Source organism: Giraffa tippelskirchi, chromosome 1, assembly GCF_054371585.1.
Source record: "Giraffa tippelskirchi isolate mGirTip1 chromosome 1, T2T-mGirTip1v1.2.pri, whole genome shotgun sequence".
Lineage (NCBI taxonomy): Eukaryota > Metazoa > Chordata > Mammalia > Artiodactyla > Giraffidae > Giraffa > Giraffa tippelskirchi.
In genome coordinates, this window is record NC_137275.1 from 13640362 (window position 1) to 13657841 (window position 17480).

Below are 17480 nucleotides of genomic sequence, written 5' to 3' on the forward strand. Positions count from 1 at the left end.
TCTAGATGCCACAGTTCACTGGTGATGGAAATGGACTAGACCCCCAGGCCTGGGGATTCAGCCCAGGGCTCTTCCCATGCCACACACTGCTTCCAGGCCTCAGGCTCTTCCTTCTTCTCCTCATTTCTACTTGGGGAAACTGGTCTTTGAAAACTCAAGAATCATCTCTTCTGGGCAGCCTTCTCTGACATCCCCAGGCCAGGTATGACAGATCCCGCTCTATGCCATGGCCACTGGTGAATACCCACCATAACTGTTTATCAGGTGCCCACAGGTGCCAACCACTGTGCGAAAATGGGCTATGCCTCCAGCATCTCTCATCCCTCCAGCTCCTCGAGGTGGAGATAGAAAACCCCATTAGCCATGAGGAAACGGAGGTCCAGTGTGTCTCTCCCAAACTCATGTCCAGGAAGGGGCAAGCGAAGACTGGAATCCCTTCTCTGCGTCTCCGGAGCCCCTGGTCCATTTGCTTCCATATCACCGACTTGCCTCTCCTAAGGTTCCCATGCTGCACTGTGGCTGTTGGCTCCCATGCACATGTCCCCATGGGCTTTCAGGCTAGACCCTCAAGGCAGGGACCCTGCTATTCATTACTGAACCCCTAATCCTGTCATAGTTTCCAGGATTGCAAAGGCTCCAAAAATATATATCAAGTGAATAACTGAGTGAATGGATGATGACCACACAGGATAGGGATGAGAGCAAAAGCAAAATTTAGAAATGCATGCAAATCAATACAAAACACATGTAAATCCTTCCCAGGAAGCGAGTTATCTGCATTCTGTCAACCCCCTCCCTCCCGGGGTCGGGGCATGTCCTTTACCTTCTCCTTCTCCAAGTCTAGCATCTTCTGGGTCAGGGCTGCCTCCGTTCCCTCTATTTGCTTCAGCCACTGGAAAACAGCAGGGACAGAGGGCGCAGCTAGTGAGAACCAGTGCCCGTCGTTGGGCCACCCTCCTCGAGGAGGCTCCTGGCCCGGAGGGGTCCCCCCATATGTCCCATGGTGGTCCTCGAAATGGAATTTCATAGTCTGAACAGATGTTTCAGCTTCAACAGATGTTTGCTCAGGAATCATGGGTACACATGTGTGCATATGTATGTAAAGGTGGGTGTGAGGTGTGTGCCCAGGTAAGCCTGTGTGTAGAGGAGGTGGTGGGTATGCACGGTGGATGCATGTGGAAGGCTGTGAGTGTGTGCCCTGAGAGCCCCCAGGTGGGTGGGTGAGCCTCCCTGGGTTCTACTGTGTCATGTACTGATGGCTTCCTGCCTGGGACCTCATCCAGCCCCCTCACGACGACCCCGTGGAGAAGGCAGCGTCACTCCACGTTGCAGATGAGGACACGGCAGCTGAATTAAGTCACTTGTCTAAGGTCACACAGGTGAGAAGTGGGGATTTTGTATTCTGCCCGCAGGTCTGCACCCCACAGCCACCCCCTGCAGCCACCTGGGGCATGTCTGAACAGCCAGGGGCACCGTGGGGTGCAGGAATGAAGGGGGATCCGGCCAGGCAGGCTGTGATGGCCTGAGAGAACCCGTGGGGGCACCTGCATGGGCTGGTAATGGGGGTGTGTCTGCCTGTTCTCAGGTCTGGGTTGGGGGTGAGCAGGCACAGATAGCTGCCCCGTAGGTATGGGCACGCAGGTGTCTCTTTATGAGGAGCCCACCTGAGAGCCAGGGGTGGGGGAGGGGGTGGGGAGGTCCAGGTAACTGGGTGACACCCTGTGGGGGTGTTTTAGGGTGTCCAGGAAGGTCGGGTTTGACATCATGTATGAACGTTCACCTCCTCGTTGCTAAAGCCCACAGACGACCTCCATGCCATAGGGCCTGCCTGCTGCTCGCCTGTGGACGGGCCCCGTCCCGACGCCCCAGACCCCTTGTCTCCTTGCTAAAGCCAACAGACAACCTCCCTGCGGTGGGGCCCGCCGGCCAAGCACCTGGGGACGGGCCCGTCCCGACGCCCCAGACCCCTTGTCCTCCTCCTCCTCTGGTCATGGCTGCCCCTCCTGGACTCTCAGGGCCCTCAGAGCCCCTGTCCTTGGTCATCCTCTCTCCTCGAGGGATCCTCCTCCGAGGGCTCTCACCTCCCTTATGAGTTCTTACTCTTTGAAATGTTTCTGGAATGCCCCCTTTAGCCCAGACATGTCTCCCACAGCCCGATGCCTCAAGCCCCTGAGAAAGGGCTGACTGGGCCCCCTCTATAGGGAGGAGCCCCATCTCACTTTGACCCCGGAAGGGAACTGAGAGCAGCCACGTCTCTCACCTTGACCCCGGAAGGGAAAGCTGAGAGCAGCCATAGCTCCTCCCCCTTCACTTCCCGTTATTGGTTCTACCTCCTCTTGGTTTAAAACCCCGCCCACCACTCTCCATTGCCACCTCCCAAGGCAGGCCCCCTCTGAGCCCCCAAGCTCATGTCTAACCTCAAATCCCCGTCAGCCAGTGCCTTCCCTCAGAAACTGCTACTGCTAAGTCGCTTCAGTCGTGTTTGACTCTGTGCGACCCCATAGACGGCAGCCCACCAGGCTCTGCCGTCCCTAGGATTCTCCAGGCAAGAACACTGGAGTGGGTTGCCATTTCCTTCTCCAGTGCATGAAAGGGAAAAGTGAAAGTGAAGTCGCTCAGTCGAGTCCGACTCCCAGCGACCCCATGGACTGCAGCCTACCAGGCTCCTCCATCCATGGGATTCTCCAGGCAAGAGTACTGGAGTGGGGTGCCATTGCCTTCTCCTCCCTCAGAAACACTTAGCATCTATTTGTGGACCTTCCCTGCTCCCACTTAAAGCCCCCCAGGAGAGCCTGGCGCTCCCGACAATGCTGGGGAAACAGCCCTGCCTTCCCTCACCTCAGGGCCTCTGCCCACCTCCTCTCTCTGCCTGGAACGTCACTTCTCCCATGCCCAGCCTCCGCCCGGGTCTTTATAGAGCTAACACCTACTCAGCCTGTGGACCTGTGTTAGGTGTCGCTTCCTCCAGGAAGGCTTCCCTGATGGCTTAGACGGTAATTTGCCCACAATGCGGGAGAGGTGGGTTCGATCCTTGGGTCAGGAAGATACCTTGGAGAAGGAAATGGCAACCCACTCCAGTGTTCTTCCCTGGAAAATTCCATGGATGGAGAAGCCTGGTGGGCTACAGTCCATGGGGTCGCAAAGAGTCACACACGACTGAGGGACTTCACTTTCTTTCTTTCCTCCAGGAAGCCTGCCCTTCTTCCTGAGTTTGTGGGGTCCGAGGCCTTCCACGGATCCCGGCACAGCACTTAGCTGACAGATTGCTGCTTCCCTTGTCCCACCACATGGGGTGTGCTCTGTTAAGTTTCCTCACCCAGCATGGGGCCTGGCATGAAGCAAGCCTCTGATAGTCACTTCCTGAAGGAAGGGGGATACGGGGCTGTGGAGGTCTGTAGGGCGCATGCTGGCTCCATAGCAGGAACAAGCCTAGATAAAGCTGCACCCACAGAGCCTCCCCCTAGAGTTCACGTTCGCTGGGCCCCCAAGGGTGGCTACAGAGGCAACCATGGGAGCAGGTGCCCAGCGCAGCATTTGCTTAGACTAGGCTGAGTGGGTGTGCAGTGTCTTAGAAACTGGGAAACATATTTTTGATAAGGAATGAAAAAGACTTTCTTTGTACTATCCTAAGGCAAGCAGTCATAAAATGAATAAACTAAAATGGAAAAAAAGTCCAGTTTCGAATCATTACAACAAGCTGCTCTTTGCTTTTATAGAACATGATGTCCAGTTTTTTTTCTTATTGCTAAGAAAAAAGATTTTCTATGCACATTATGCATTATAAAAAAACTAAAAAAATTTGCTTTGTACATTAGCTGTGCTGTACTTGGTCGCTCAGTCGTGTCCAACTCGTTCTGACCCCATGGACTGTAGCCTGCCAGGTTCCTCTGCCCACGGGGATTTTCCAGGCAAGAATATTGGAGCGAGTTGCCATGCTCTCCTCCAGGGGATCTTCCCGATCCAGGGATTGAACCTAGATCTCCCACATTGCAGGCAGATTCTTTACCATCTGAGCCAACAGGGAAGCCCAAGAATACTGGAGTGGGTAGCCTATCCCTTCTCCAGGGGATCTCCCTGACCCAGGAATTGAACCGGGGTCTCCTGCATTGCAGGTGGATTCTTTACCAGCTGAGCCACCAGGGAAGCCCACGCACATTAGGCACACACACAGAAAAACTTGACAGGTCCTTTCCAGCCACTGGGGGAGTAAAGTGAGGACAGAAACTACTGGCCCTGGGCACCCAGGCATGTGAGGGCACAGATTTCCTATCAGAGTCCCACCAGATGTCTATAGGGCCTCGCTCTGGGCGGGAACTTGGATGTTCAGGGCTGTGCCACCCTCCAGGAAGAAGAGGCATGGGGACAGGGCACTTGCTGCCCTCTAAACCCTGAAGGAGAAGTGAGACAGCCCAAGCGGCACGGGGAGGGGGCCTCTCGCGGGAGGCATGGCCAGGGCACTGGCCCCCCTAGTTGGCACTTTGCCCACCAGTGCAGGACTCTGGTCCCAGAGCCCAGGAGTGGGGAACTTCCTCCTCTAGGACCCAACCCTCCTTTTAGAGAAGGGTCCCAAGGCCTTAATTCTGGACCAACCACTAGAAAACTTGCCTGTGGCCTAAGCCACATTCTCCAATCTGTTGTTATCAGTGAGAGCCCAGATTTTTAAAAACTTCCATCTTTGACTGATTTTGACCTTGTGGGAGAAGAGAAGTGACTTGTGATCGCTTGTACACCCCCAGACATCCTGTGTTCTCTGCTCAGCCTCTGTGTGGTGGTGGGCGGTGGGCCGCAAGGCAATATCCCTGATCTTGGACTCTGCTGACCAGAGGCGGATCTGGCAGGTGCTGAGATGGGCCAGACCTTCCAGGAGGAGCAGGGCTTCCCCAGGTGGTGATGGGAGAAGGGCGAGCTCCCCGGGCAGGACCCCATTTGCACACCCAGGTGGCTCTAGTGTCTATCTGCCAATGCAGGGGACATAAGTGATATGGGTTTGATCCCTGGGTTGGGAAGATCCCCTGGAGGAGGAAATGGCACCCCACTCCAGTATTCTGGCCTGGAAAATCCCATGGACAGAGGAGCCTGGTGGGCTACAGTCTATGGGGTCGCAAAGAGTCGGACACGACTGAAGTGACTTAGCACCTAACACCAGCAGCAACCTTAGGAATGCCCAGGGCCGTGCAAACTAGTTTGAGTGGCACTTCGCTCACAGGCTACGAAAGGGGCTTCATGCTCTTAGAAAGAAAACTGAAGTGGACCTCAGTTTGGTCAGATACCAGAATTGAATGGCAATTTTCAAAATAATGTATGACTTGGTTAAGGGGGGCTGGCTGAGGATGTCACTGGGGCTCTGGGCCCCATTGCCAGCTTTCCTTCAGCACCCATCAGCTCCAGGGTGTCCAGCTTGTCCCTGTTTGCCTGGGACTGTCCCCGTTTCAGCACTGAAATCCCACATCCTGGGCAAACAGGACACTTGAGCACCCTGGCTGACCTATAGGTGCTTCCAGGGGTCCCATTGACCGACTTTTCCTCTGGGTCTGTGCTCTCAGCGCCAACTCTCTCCAAGAGGGAGACAAAGCACCTCCCAAACACTGGGCCTTCAATCACAGACATGTGGCAGAGAAAATGAGAAATGTAGCTGAGAAAAAGAGAAGACGTCCGTCTATAAGTCCAGTCTCCACGGACTGTCCCAAATGGGGAGCTGGGCCCCTCTTCACTGGCACAGAGTCCAGCCTCTAGGCATCAGTCCCGGGTATTTGCCAACCCTGGGCACCACTCCTCCTGCTGCCACCCTTGTGGGATTTCAGAGGGAGCTGGCAGGCAAGGGCAGCTGGCACAGGTCTCTGCATTTAGGAAGGAGAGCATGGTGCTGGCCATCCATGGGACTCTACAGTCAGCTACCAGCAGGGGCTGCTATAGGTGGGCAGGAAATGGGCCACAGGATCAAAGTAGATAGCAGCCACAGGGCAGGCAGGCCCCGTGTTCTGGGTGTAAGGGGATCTATGCTGCTCACCTTGCACAGCTATCGAGAAGAGGAGCCCTGAGGGGCTGAGGCGAGGCCAAGGCTGTGTCTGTAAAGGCCTCTGTTTGCTGCATGTGGGGAGGAGCTTATTGGGAAGGGTCCGGATGGGAGAATTTGGTACCTGGCAGAGGCTGTTCTCTGTAAGGCTGGGGACTCCAGACAGCCTGCCACCCTCCAAGAGGCTCGGCAGGTAGAAGAGAGGAAAGACTCCCTCCCTAGGCCCACTGCTCCAGCCCCACCCTGGTCCCTGGCATTGCCTGTTCTTTGCTCACCATCCTGATACATCGATCAGTCACCTCTCAGTACCCAGCCTGGCCCCAGGTGCTTGGCAGCGGTGCCTGGTCCCGGTTAAAAGTGCCGTGTCCTGGAATCCTGACGTTCACCAGCAAGGCTCAGGGCTCAGGGAGATGGAGGGGCCGGCCTGCAGCAGCCCCTGCAGTTAGCGGCTGTGGGGCTGAGGGCCAGCCTGGGAGGGGCCTCTGGGGGACCAGGAGGGAGCCCTGGGTGTGGCATCACCACATCCTCCAAGCATGCTAGGCACTAGGAACTCGGAGGGAGTGCATGTTGGAATGAACATGGAATAAACTGAAAGCGCTTGCCGGGTTCTCTCCATGACCCCCAGGAGGCTACACTGTCATATCTGGCTCTCCTGCTGAGAGGATATTTTCGGAATGCACGCCATGTCCCTGTCACCTACCATCACCTGTATCTGAGGGGCCAACAGCCAGCCAGGTGTGAGTCCTCCTCACCCCCGCTCACCTGAGGACGCAGGCTCAGCCAGGTGACTGTGACAGTGATGTGGGCATCACCACTTACCAGCTGTGTGACCTCAGCAAGGCTTTGCCGTAAGTCTGTTGCCAACATTTAGGGCCCTGTGCACAGGGAAGGCTGGACAGGTGCTCGGGGGGAAAAAAGAACTATTTACATTTTAAATGTCCTCCCAAAGATTCTGGAAGGAATCCTGATTAAAATCATTAAGACCTCATCATTATAAAAATAGCATTTTAAAATTTAACTCATGTTTACAAGAAAAAGATCCATATACAAGACCACATTGAAAAGTTGGGTATGTCTTAAAACACCCTAAATTAATGTAAAAGGCAAATCAGGAATGTATTTTTTTAATAAATATGGCAAAAGTTATTACCTTTAGCATGTAAACCTCACAGAGAAGTCAGTAAGAAAAACCATTATTTACGACCAAATTCATATTAAATAAGTGAATAGATGAAGGCATGATTGAATGAAGGTATGAATGAATGAATGACAAACAAACACAATGGAATGTAATTACAATTCTCAAGGAGCAAGAAAATGGATAATACACAAAAAATTCATTATCACTAGCACTTGAACAAATGAAAATTAAAATAATGACGTCATATGATTTTTGCCTATCCTATCAGCAGAATTCTTAGTGGCCACATATGCCTTGCTGAACAAGAAACCAGCAGTGGTAGCATTCATGTAGAAGGCGACTTGGTACCATTTTTCTGGAAACGACTGGACAGTATCAGAGTCCTTAAAAACCCTCTTACCCATCGGCCCAGTGATCCCACTTCTAGAATCTATCCTGTGGAAGTGTTTTAAAACAGATAGAAACTTATGATTAAAGATGCTTGCTCATCACTGCATGATGATAAACAGAAAAAAAGAACAGAAATACTCCAATATGTTAACAGCGAAAGAATATTTAACTGAGGGCGTGGCTGTAGGTAGAATGATGCAGGGCTGTTCGATCTCATGGGGGGAAGCTTATGAAGCAGGATTAAAAGCTAAAGTCAAGTATGATCCCAAAGTTTGTTTTTTTCTTTTTTTTAAAAAAAAGGGTGTGGGAAAAAAAACTGGAAGGAAATAAACCAACTGTTGCAGACGGGTTTCCTCGAGGGGAGTTTTGATTTTCTTTCATAGTCTCTAAGCTTTCTACCATAAGCATGAGTGACTTTTCCCTGGAAAACGAACAGGCGTGCACGTGCGCATGCAAACGCAGACAGGAAACCAGAACCATGCTTCCAGAACAAAGCGAGACGCCAATGTACAGTTTCTTGTATGGTGCCAGGAAGCTCGGACAAGGTGTATGGACAGAAATGCCGCTGGGCTCTACCTTTTCACACAGGGCAAGCACAGTTCCAGCCTGGATTATTGCAACCTGTTCTTCATTTCTCAAATTCTAAAACACAAAAATGGGCAAGGGCATTTTACACTGATCCCACATCCCGTGCAGACAGTCAGCCCTACGCGACTCTGAAAGCGGCCTCCCCAGGGTCAGCCCCAACTCTCAGAAGTGACAGGTCTGAGGACCGGCCCTTCAGGGGTGGGGACACCTCACACAGCATCCCCGAGCCTTTTAGAAACAGGGCCTTGCTCAAGCCCAGTCTTTTAAGAAGGCAAAAGTCTCACTTTGGGATTTCAGAGATCTTGAGTGCTTCCACTTTCTTTCTGGGCATTTATTTTTAGGCCTTTTTAACCCTCATCACTCACACGCTGTCAGGATGACCTAACTTCAGAACCCCACTTCTGACGGATGCGGACCCAGCCACCCACGCAGGAACAGGGCCATACAAAAGCCTTACATTGTACTTAGTCCATCTCTTAAATCAGGAAGAAATTAAAACAAAAACGGAAACAAAAGCCACAACAGAGTACACCCGAATCAAAACAAGGACACGAAACCGGAAACCGATCGCTCATAGTTACCCCGTTATCGCCAAGGATATCTAATTTCTTCATAAGGTCAGAAATATTCACATCCTGGAAAAGATGTCCAACGTTCATTTTGTGTGAGCTACAAAGGCCATCCACACCAATCTCTGGGGCCACAGCCCTCACTCCTTGTAAGACACCACTCCCTTCCTTGTCTGTTAGTACATAAGGCTGGGCCGAGAGTGATTCTTGGTGGTTCCTTCAAGCAGAGAGGGCTGCCAACTGCTGTCTATTGGCTGAGTTTTACACCAGCACAAACACTGCTTTCTAGAAATTCTCATGGGATCCTGTGGGTCTGAAGGACCTCTCTGTGCCCGCAGGTCTAGCAGGATTCCAGGGTCACGGCCAACGGTTGTGAGAACCACCACAGCTCCCGTCTCTACACTCAGCGTGCTCTGAGCACTTCACTGAGTCTTCAAGCTCATAATCGAGTTTAAAAACTGCCATACCCCTTTCACGGTGTGGGTGTTCCCACTCAGATCTCCTAGATGAAGAGATTGAGGGTCAGACAGGCTCTGGGCCAGAGCCAGGAAGTGGCCAAGGTGGGGTTTGCTTTCAAGGCGGTATCCCAAGGCTCTGCTTTTTTAACATGAATACAAATTTGGTGACCCAGCTGGAGTAATAAACTCTGACTTTCAAAACAAAGTGGAGCGACAGGGGTTATCTTATTAAAATCAATTCTAGCCCTGGCACAGACACACAATCCCCTTTCCAGCTGAGCCTGGCATTCGGGCGAGCGGGCCATGGCCATAATAGAGTGGGGGCACCCCCCCGGGCACGCTACCTTAACTCCTTCCTGGCGACAGAACAGCTGGAGGGCGCTGCTGTTGTTCTCGGGAAAGGTGGTGATTTGGAGGTTAAATGCTGGCGACCTCCGCTCTCTCTCCTGGGGAAAAGATTTGGTTTAAAAACAGAACTTTATTGGATTATTTCACCACTTGTCATTTTTCCCACGTTATTCAGCAAAAAACCAAGGAATTCCAGTTGGCAAAGGTGTTCCTAGTAAGTGGTCTCATCGGTGGTGGGGATGCTGTCCTGTCTGCCCCGCAGCGGATCCCCTGCGGACACTGGGTTACTTCTTAGCCTAGTCAGCTGGGAAGAAATGGTTAGCAGAGTGTCACGAGTGGACCTGTTGATCAAAGCCCAGGAAGTCACACAATCATCATTAAATACTCGATGAAGAACAATCGTGGGAAATTTCAATAGAAGTCATTGTTAGCTCACTTCATCCTCACGCAACCCCAGGAGGCAGCCGTGAACGCTTCCGTTTTGTGGACAGAGAGGAGGCTGTGAGACAGGGCCCTTCCGAGGTCCCATGCAATTGAGCGGCAAGGCCAGACCCCAGACCCTGGCTTCATATCTTTTTCAATACGATCTTCTGACTTTGTTCACAATTTTTTTTTTCTGATCTGCACTAACCATCCAATGATCATTCTACCCCTGCCTTAGATTGATAAGTCAAATCTCAGCTACTAAAAAAGGAGAGCAAGCATTTTCCCAGAAGTAGTACATTAATCATATGTAAAGTGACAGATTTTTTAAAAAGGAACTGAGATGCCCAATTACTTACAGAAATAAAGGAAAGCAGCAAAACAGTACTCTGGTCTCAAATGCATCTCCTACACAGAGCTGCCTTTAAAACCCGAGCAATGGACAGGTCAGCCAGCAGCCAAGGCCTCACCAAATGATACCTTGAAATCAAACTGCTTTTATTTCTTCAAAATTACAGTCAGTAAGCTTGCTTTGGACCACCACTGCAGAATCAAGCCACAGAACCAAAGAGTTACTTTAGCCATTAACTAAGAAATGTAGCCAAGGCAGCACTGGATGGCAGGTCCCTAAGCAGATCCTCTAAAGGAGAGGAGAAGGGTGGGGCCATTAATTCAATTAATTTCCATGAAGCCCCAATCTGGCTAACCTGGTTTGGAACAGTTTAGACAGAAAACCTTATTTCCCTCATTACACAAGAACAAGCACATTCACAATGGTTCCGTGCTATAGATGTCTCTTCTGCCTGTAATACTTACTTATAGGGGACTCCATAGAAAAGGTGACATAAAAAAGCTCATGTTTTATACGAATGAAAGTCAGAAAACTGATTTCTAATGGCTCCTCCAAAGGATGGTGGAAACACTTGAAAGTTCTGGTAAAGTGACCAATGCTTATGGAATTCTCATGAGAAATGGCAGGTAGCAAAGAGCCTGAAAGGTTTTCTGACAGTGGTAGAAGTATTCACCATAATCTTTCTTAACTTCTACTTCTGCTGCCTGAACGAAGGACTCAGTTTATGTTTAGATAAGAGCTGAATCACACAGCAACACCTGGCTCTGCGACATTCAGGCCACGGTCCATGCTAGCACAACAAAGTACAGGATGAGATGCTCTAGGGACATGAAGTGAAGTGAAAGTGGCTCAGTTGTGTCCGACTCTTTGTCACTCCATGGACTATTCCATGGAATTCTCCAGGCCAGAATACTGGAGTGGGTAGCCTTTCCCTTCTCCAGGGGATCTTCCCAACCCAGGGATTGAACCCAGGTCTCCTGCATTGCAGGCGGATTCTTTACCAGCTGAGCCATAGGGAAGCCCTGTTCTAGGGAAAGCAGAATTTTAACTGAAGCTGAGAGGAGAAAACGAAATCTGAGAGACACCAACATTGCCAAGGAGCTCACTTTTACCGAGGGTTCAGGACATGCACAGGCTTCAGCTGAGGGAAAGGAGAGCCGTGTCACCACAGATGCTAAGAGAAAACCAGTCACAAACTCAGGCGATGTGTCACATGTAGATGAGTTTGAAATGGAAACAAAAAAACGAAAAAGGATTATGAAGTCAGGTGGTAGCAAGGCAAAACACCCGAGGCAGGGTTCCAGTTGGAAGCAATAAAACCATCCATGTCCTCACCCTGGATCCAGCTCTGTGTATCCGGGAAGTCACTGAAGGTTTGCAACAGGATTTCTACCTGTGGACAACAGTCAATCTCTCTTCACACTAAGGGAATCATTCTGAGTTGCAGTTTGAGTTACAGACATATTTAGTCCAGTACTGCTCGCGATGCCCAGGTTTGCGTTCACTGCGTCAAGGAGTTGGAGTAATGTTACAAGCTTTCTCAACCACCTATTGCAAATACCTCCTCTTACCCTGTTTACTTACCTTGTGTTTACCTTGGCAAAGAGAAAATAGGCCAAACTAGCAGTAAACACATTATGGAGTCAGCCGCAGGCCAGGTCAGACCCCACTCTTTCAAAAGGTGAGATTCATGCATGCAAGGTCACTTTAAAAAGGTGTGTTATTAATTGCAACAGTGCTTCTGTCCGCGTTTGCAGAAGGCATACCAGGTGACTATGCATGCAGGAAAGAAGTAGTTATGGAAATGAAACACAAATAAAAAAGGCAAAATATTGCAAAAACAAATTATTTTATTAAGTGCAAAAACAAGCCGTAGGCAATAAATAGATTAGCTCTGGTACATGTCCAAAGACTTCGGTGAGCATTCTCTTCAGAACATATTAAGGCAGTGAAATTATTCTCAACATACAGATTTAAAAAAAAAGAAAAAGAAAGAAAGAAAAGAAAACAAGTGTCACAAGTCCCCTTACACATGCTTGAAAAACATCTGGGACTTTACATGAATTTCAGTTTGGGCTCAAAGAGAATGTCTGCTCCGTTTGAGAGTTTACAACAGATAGAGTCTCTTACTTCAAGTTCTAGCACTCTGAATTCTAACAGCTCGTTCTGATCCTTTGCGTCTTGCATTTCATTCTTCAGCTGGTTCTCTTCCATTTCCAGCCTGTAAATCTAGACCAGAGACACCCGTGGGTTAATGGCGGGAGAACCACTGTTTGTCATCGGGGGCCATGAGAATGTGTCCTGTATCACAGACCCCCGAGGTGTTGGCCTGGGGACACAGGGGCTGTTACCAGGGGTAGAGTGGGAAGGGGAGGGTCTCAGTGAGTGTGCAAGGTGGGCCCTTTCTGCTCCGGGGGCTGGGATGGCCCAGATCAGAGGCTGTGCCTGCTTTGTCCCTGTGGCCCAAGCTTGGCCTGGCATGGGGGCCAGGTATTTGCTGAATATACAAATGGTGGAGAAACTAAGGTACAGAGCATTTGAGTCCCTTCCCAAAGGTCAGTCCTGGGGAAGCAACAGTGATCCCCAAGCCTGTCTGAATTCCTTCTATCCCAATCTCCCAGAGTCAGCCCACCCAGGGTCTGGCTAGTTGCAGCAGGAAGGTGCCCTGGACTCCCCAGAGGTCTCCTATGAGTAGGAGATCTGAAAGTCTGGGAAGTGGGGCTGCCTAGGTCCCAAACCCACTGGGAGACTTGGGCCAGCTATGTAGCTGTCAGTGCCTCCGTGTCATCCAAGGAGGCACACAGCAGCCCCCACTTGGTGGCCTGCAGTGAGGACCAAGACAATACATGGAAATGAAGGTCCTGATAGCTCAGTTGGTAAAGAATCCGCCTGCAAAGCAGGAGACCCTAGTTTGATTCCTGGGTCAGGAAGATCTGCTGGAAAAGGGATAGGCTACCCACTCCAGTATTCTTGGGCTTCCCTGGTGGCTCAGATGGTAAAAGAATCTACCCGCAATGCGGGAGACCTGGGTTTGATCCCTGGGTTGGGACGATCCCCTGGAGAAGGGAAAGGCTACCCACTTCCAGTATTTTGGCCTGGAGAATTCCATGGATTGTATGGTCCGTGGGGTCTCAAAGAGTCAGACACGACTGAACGACTTTCACTTTCACTGGTGGGTCATGGTCACCTTTACTCCTGCCTCCCACCTCTGATGGGGTGGTACTGCCCCCAGGGGGACATCTGGAAACAGCATAAGAGTTTTCTAGGCCTCTCAGAATTTAGCCAGAAGGATCAGGGATCCAAAATCTCTCCCAAAGCCTGGAGCCGCCTTGCAGGAAGTGACCAACTCTGTACCAATGCCCCAAATGCTGTGGAGGAACGTGGGACAATGAACCGCCACACGACAGGTCAGCACAGAGCTGGGACAGGACCCCGGCCCCCCGACCAAGGGGGCAAGGCTGGGCTCATTTGAGGATGTTTAGAAGCTAAGGCCTAACACAGTCCACTTCCACCAGTACAGAAGGTGCAGAACAAGCAAATCTACTGGGACAGAAAGCAGGTTGCCAAGGGCTGAGGGGTGAGAGACAGGGGTGACTACAAAGGGGCAAGAGGGATCTTTAAGGGAGGCTGAAAATGTTCTAAAAATTGCATAGTGGGGCTGGGTGCATGATTCAGTAAATTTACTTTAAAAAAAATCACTGAACTGTTCACAAATAAGAAAAAAATAAAGCTGAGGTCTTGTCCCAAAGCATTAGATTTACCACTCAAGCCGACTCCCTACAAGTTCGATCACCACAGAGGGAAGGTCAAGCTTGGCTCTGCCAGCACCACGGCCTCCAGTCGATGAACTGGACCATGACCGCCCGAGGATCTGCCCACTAACCCCTGCCTGGGGAGCAGGTGGCAGGGAGCGGGGCGGGGGGAGGAGTGGTCTGGAATCCAAGGCAATGGCAGAGGCGGCCTGGAAGCCCAGCATCAGGAGGACTGGCAGCCCTCACCACGTCTGCAAACCAGCTCTGCGGGCCCCGACCCAGAGGACAGAGACAGGACCAGTGGGTGGGAGCCCTCACGACAGGTGCGGGTGAGACTCTGGCAGCCAGAGCAGGCCTCGGGCTCCATGATCCCCTGGGGCAGGGCTCAGGGTGTCAGTGCCACGTACCTTTTCCAGCAAGTCTTGGTTTGTTCTGATGAGCAGCTGCTTCTCTTCAACCCATTTGGAATCCTAAGGAAAAGTACTAAATATGTTCATACTCATTGAAGCAGATAGTTAAGTAACAAAGCATCAGTGGGAAAAGTTACTTCATCTGAATCTTTCTATGAAAAGGTCAGAGAGAAGGAGAGCAGTTAGAATGATCGCATTGTCCCTCTAAACCAGGGGTCCCCAACCTCTGGGCCGCGGAACCAGACCTCTCGTCAGATCAGCGGAGGCATTTGATTAGAAATCAGTCAGTCCAGTCGCTCAGTTGTGTCTGACTCTTTGCAACCCCATGGACTGCAGCAAGCCAGGCTTCCCTGTCCATCACCAACTCCCGGAGTTTACCCAAACTCATGTCCACTGAGTTGGTGATGCCATCCAACCATCTCATCCTCTGTCGTCCCCTTCTCCTCCTGCCTTTGATCTTTCCCAGCATCAGGGTCTTTTCTAGTGAATCAATTCTAGTGAGTCAGTTCTAGTGAGTCAGTTCTAGTGAGTCAGATTAGAAATAGACAGCACAATAAATGTAAGGTGCTGAATCATCCCGAAACTAACCCCCGTCTCCCGGTCAGGGGAAAAGTTGTCTTCCATAAAATTGGTCCCTGGTGCCAAAAAGGTTGGGAACCACTGCTCTAAACGTTTAATCCTGAAGAAGAGAACTGGCAGGTCTGTGGTGCATTCCTCCTTCACTCACGTTCCCTAAATTTCAGGGAGCTCATCTGTATCAAAGCTATGGTTTTTCCAGTAGTCATGTATGGATGTGAGAGTTGGGCCATAAAGAAAGCTGAGCACCAAAGAACTGATGCTTCTGAACTGTGATGCTGGAGAAGACTCTTGAGAGTCCCTCAGATTGCAAAGAGATCCAACCAGTCAATCCTAAAGGAAATCAATCCTGAATATTCATTGGAAGGACTGATGCTGAAGCTGAAGCTCCAATACTTTGGCCACCTGATTCAAAGAACCAACTCCTTAGGAAAGACCTTGATGCTGTGAAAGACTGAAGGCAGGAGGAGACGGGGAAGACATAGGATGAGATGGTTGGATGGCATCACCGACTCGATGGACGTGAGTTTGGGCAAGCTCTGGGAGTTGGTGATGGACAGGGAAGCCTGGCATGCTGCAGTCCATGGGGTTGCAAAAAGTTGGACACAACTGAGCGACTTAACTGAACTGAACATCTGTTATTACTGACAGAAAAACACCTGGAGCGCAGCTGAGCTGGTCCTGGCAGACCCTTCCAGGGTTTGTTCTCTTAGGCTCGAGGGTGAGTGTCCAGGCCACACCCCCATGGATGTGCCCATGGACCTGGTGTCATCACAGTAACACATTTCTTCTGCTCATCCGGGACCCTCTGCCTAACCACATCTTTGTCTGGACAAGTTCTGTCCAGGAACATTCCATGAGCCGGGGGGGCTAAGTCTGCCTTTATACCAGCATCTCCAGGGTCTAGCACGGTGCCCAGGACACAGCCGATGCTCAGTAAATGCCAGGGGATGGATGAAGGTACAAATGAGGGAACTTTCTCCCTCCCTTCCTTCTACTCTACCCATCATGTATCACCCTGTGTCGTCCCAGGATTGACACACGTGTAGGCCCATGAGGCTGAGTCCAGAGCTGGGTCCAATCATCTTTTTTCCTGTGGGAGGTTGTTGGCAATATCCCTCCCATGGCTCTGCCCCTTTGCAAGGTGACGCTGCAGCTCCTCCCAAGGAGCAACCTCGCCTCTGGGTATGGCTGAAGCATTCTTTGGTGACTGGGATATTAACAAATATGATGCAGGCAGAGGCACGGCCTATACTTGTGCTTTGGGGGCTGCCCTTTCTTCCTGCTCCAAGACATTTAGTTAAAGGAGCCAGCTTCCCTGAGGACAAGAGACCATGAGAGCCTGGCCAACAGCTGGCACTAATGCACAGACAGGACAGTGAGGTTAATTTGGGGCCATCTGGCCACAATCACCTGGAAAATGAAGCCTCTATAGTGACCCCAGGGGAGACCAGCAGAAGAACCACCCAAACTGCTGACCCATAGAACTATAAGCACACAAAATTTCTATTATTGTAAACAACTCAGTTTTGGGGTGATTTGTTAGGCGGTGATAGCTAACTGATACATCAGCCCACATGCCGAGCACAGAGCCTGGCACAGGGCAAGGGCTCTGGTGAAGTGCTCGCTGAATGAATGGCCATGTGTTTTGTGCCAGACTGGCCCCTTTATTTAGCAGGAACTGGGGGCAGAGTATGCCCAAAAGCAGGGCCTAGCATCTCAAGTGGGAGGTTAACTTAATTATAGACTGGTTGGGTGAGTTTCAACCTGTGAACTAAGCCTTTAAGAGGGAAGCTGAGGTCAATGGTAGATGAGGACAGGAGTGTGAAAATAGCCTCATCTCTCACCTGGCCTCCGCCCAGACTACTGCTGAGTATCCCTACTCCCCCATTCCCTATGTGTTACATACTATTATTAGCCTCATTTTAAAGATGAGGAAACTGAGGCACAAGAGATCACATAATTTGCCCAGGGCTGTGCAACAGGTCAGGGGTAGGGCTGGCCTGTGCTTGTTGGCTGCAGTGTATGTTCTGCACTGTTCTTCTGCTTTATGGAGAGTTTTGGACCGGCTCCCAAGGCCACCTCTGTCATCACTCAGAGCTAGCTGCAGGTTTATTTGCACAACTGAATCCTCAGAGGCAGTGTCAGCTTTTCTTCCAGATTCAAGTCAGAAAAGATTCTGCTGATCACTTTATGTTTGGAGTTGTCTCCTATTCTTGTGCACTTGGCAAACAAAGAAAAAGCCAAGTTAGACTCTCGTAACTAATGTTGGATTTTTTAAAACTTGGTAAAGAGGAAAATGAGCTGGGATAGTCCTGCATGAACTCTGCTAACAGTTTTTTTTTCTCTCACATCTCCAGAGCAAATGATATAGATCGACAGACCATCCCCCTGGACACCAAGACCCCAGCGACACCACCAAGGGGATAGAAATGCAAAGAGCTACAGGTCACGTGACCG

The 17480-nt window shown here is 50.7% G+C and overlaps 1 protein-coding gene across 11 annotated transcripts in view; it reads right to left on the reverse strand.

Annotated features, from left to right (window-relative positions):
- JAKMIP1 (janus kinase and microtubule interacting protein 1) overlaps nucleotides 1-17480 on the reverse strand; it is a 154089-nt gene that overhangs the window by 17204 nt on the left and 119405 nt on the right. For 9 of the 11 annotated variants that reach the window (XM_081495714.1, XM_081496058.1, XM_081495623.1 and 6 more), the window contains 2 exons: nucleotides 14442-14504; nucleotides 12115-12511 (listed from right to left, as the gene is read on the reverse strand). In XM_081495714.1, the coding sequence (XP_081351840.1) occupies nucleotides 12338-12511; nucleotides 14442-14504 (237 nt within the window). In that variant the 3' untranslated portion in view covers nucleotides 12115-12337. Of the gene's footprint in view, nucleotides 1-823; nucleotides 893-8120; nucleotides 8187-8713; nucleotides 8768-9503; nucleotides 9606-12114; nucleotides 12512-14441; nucleotides 14505-17480 lie in introns of those variants that run through there. The other 2 variants (XM_081495566.1, XM_081495560.1) reach the window with 1 other exon arrangement.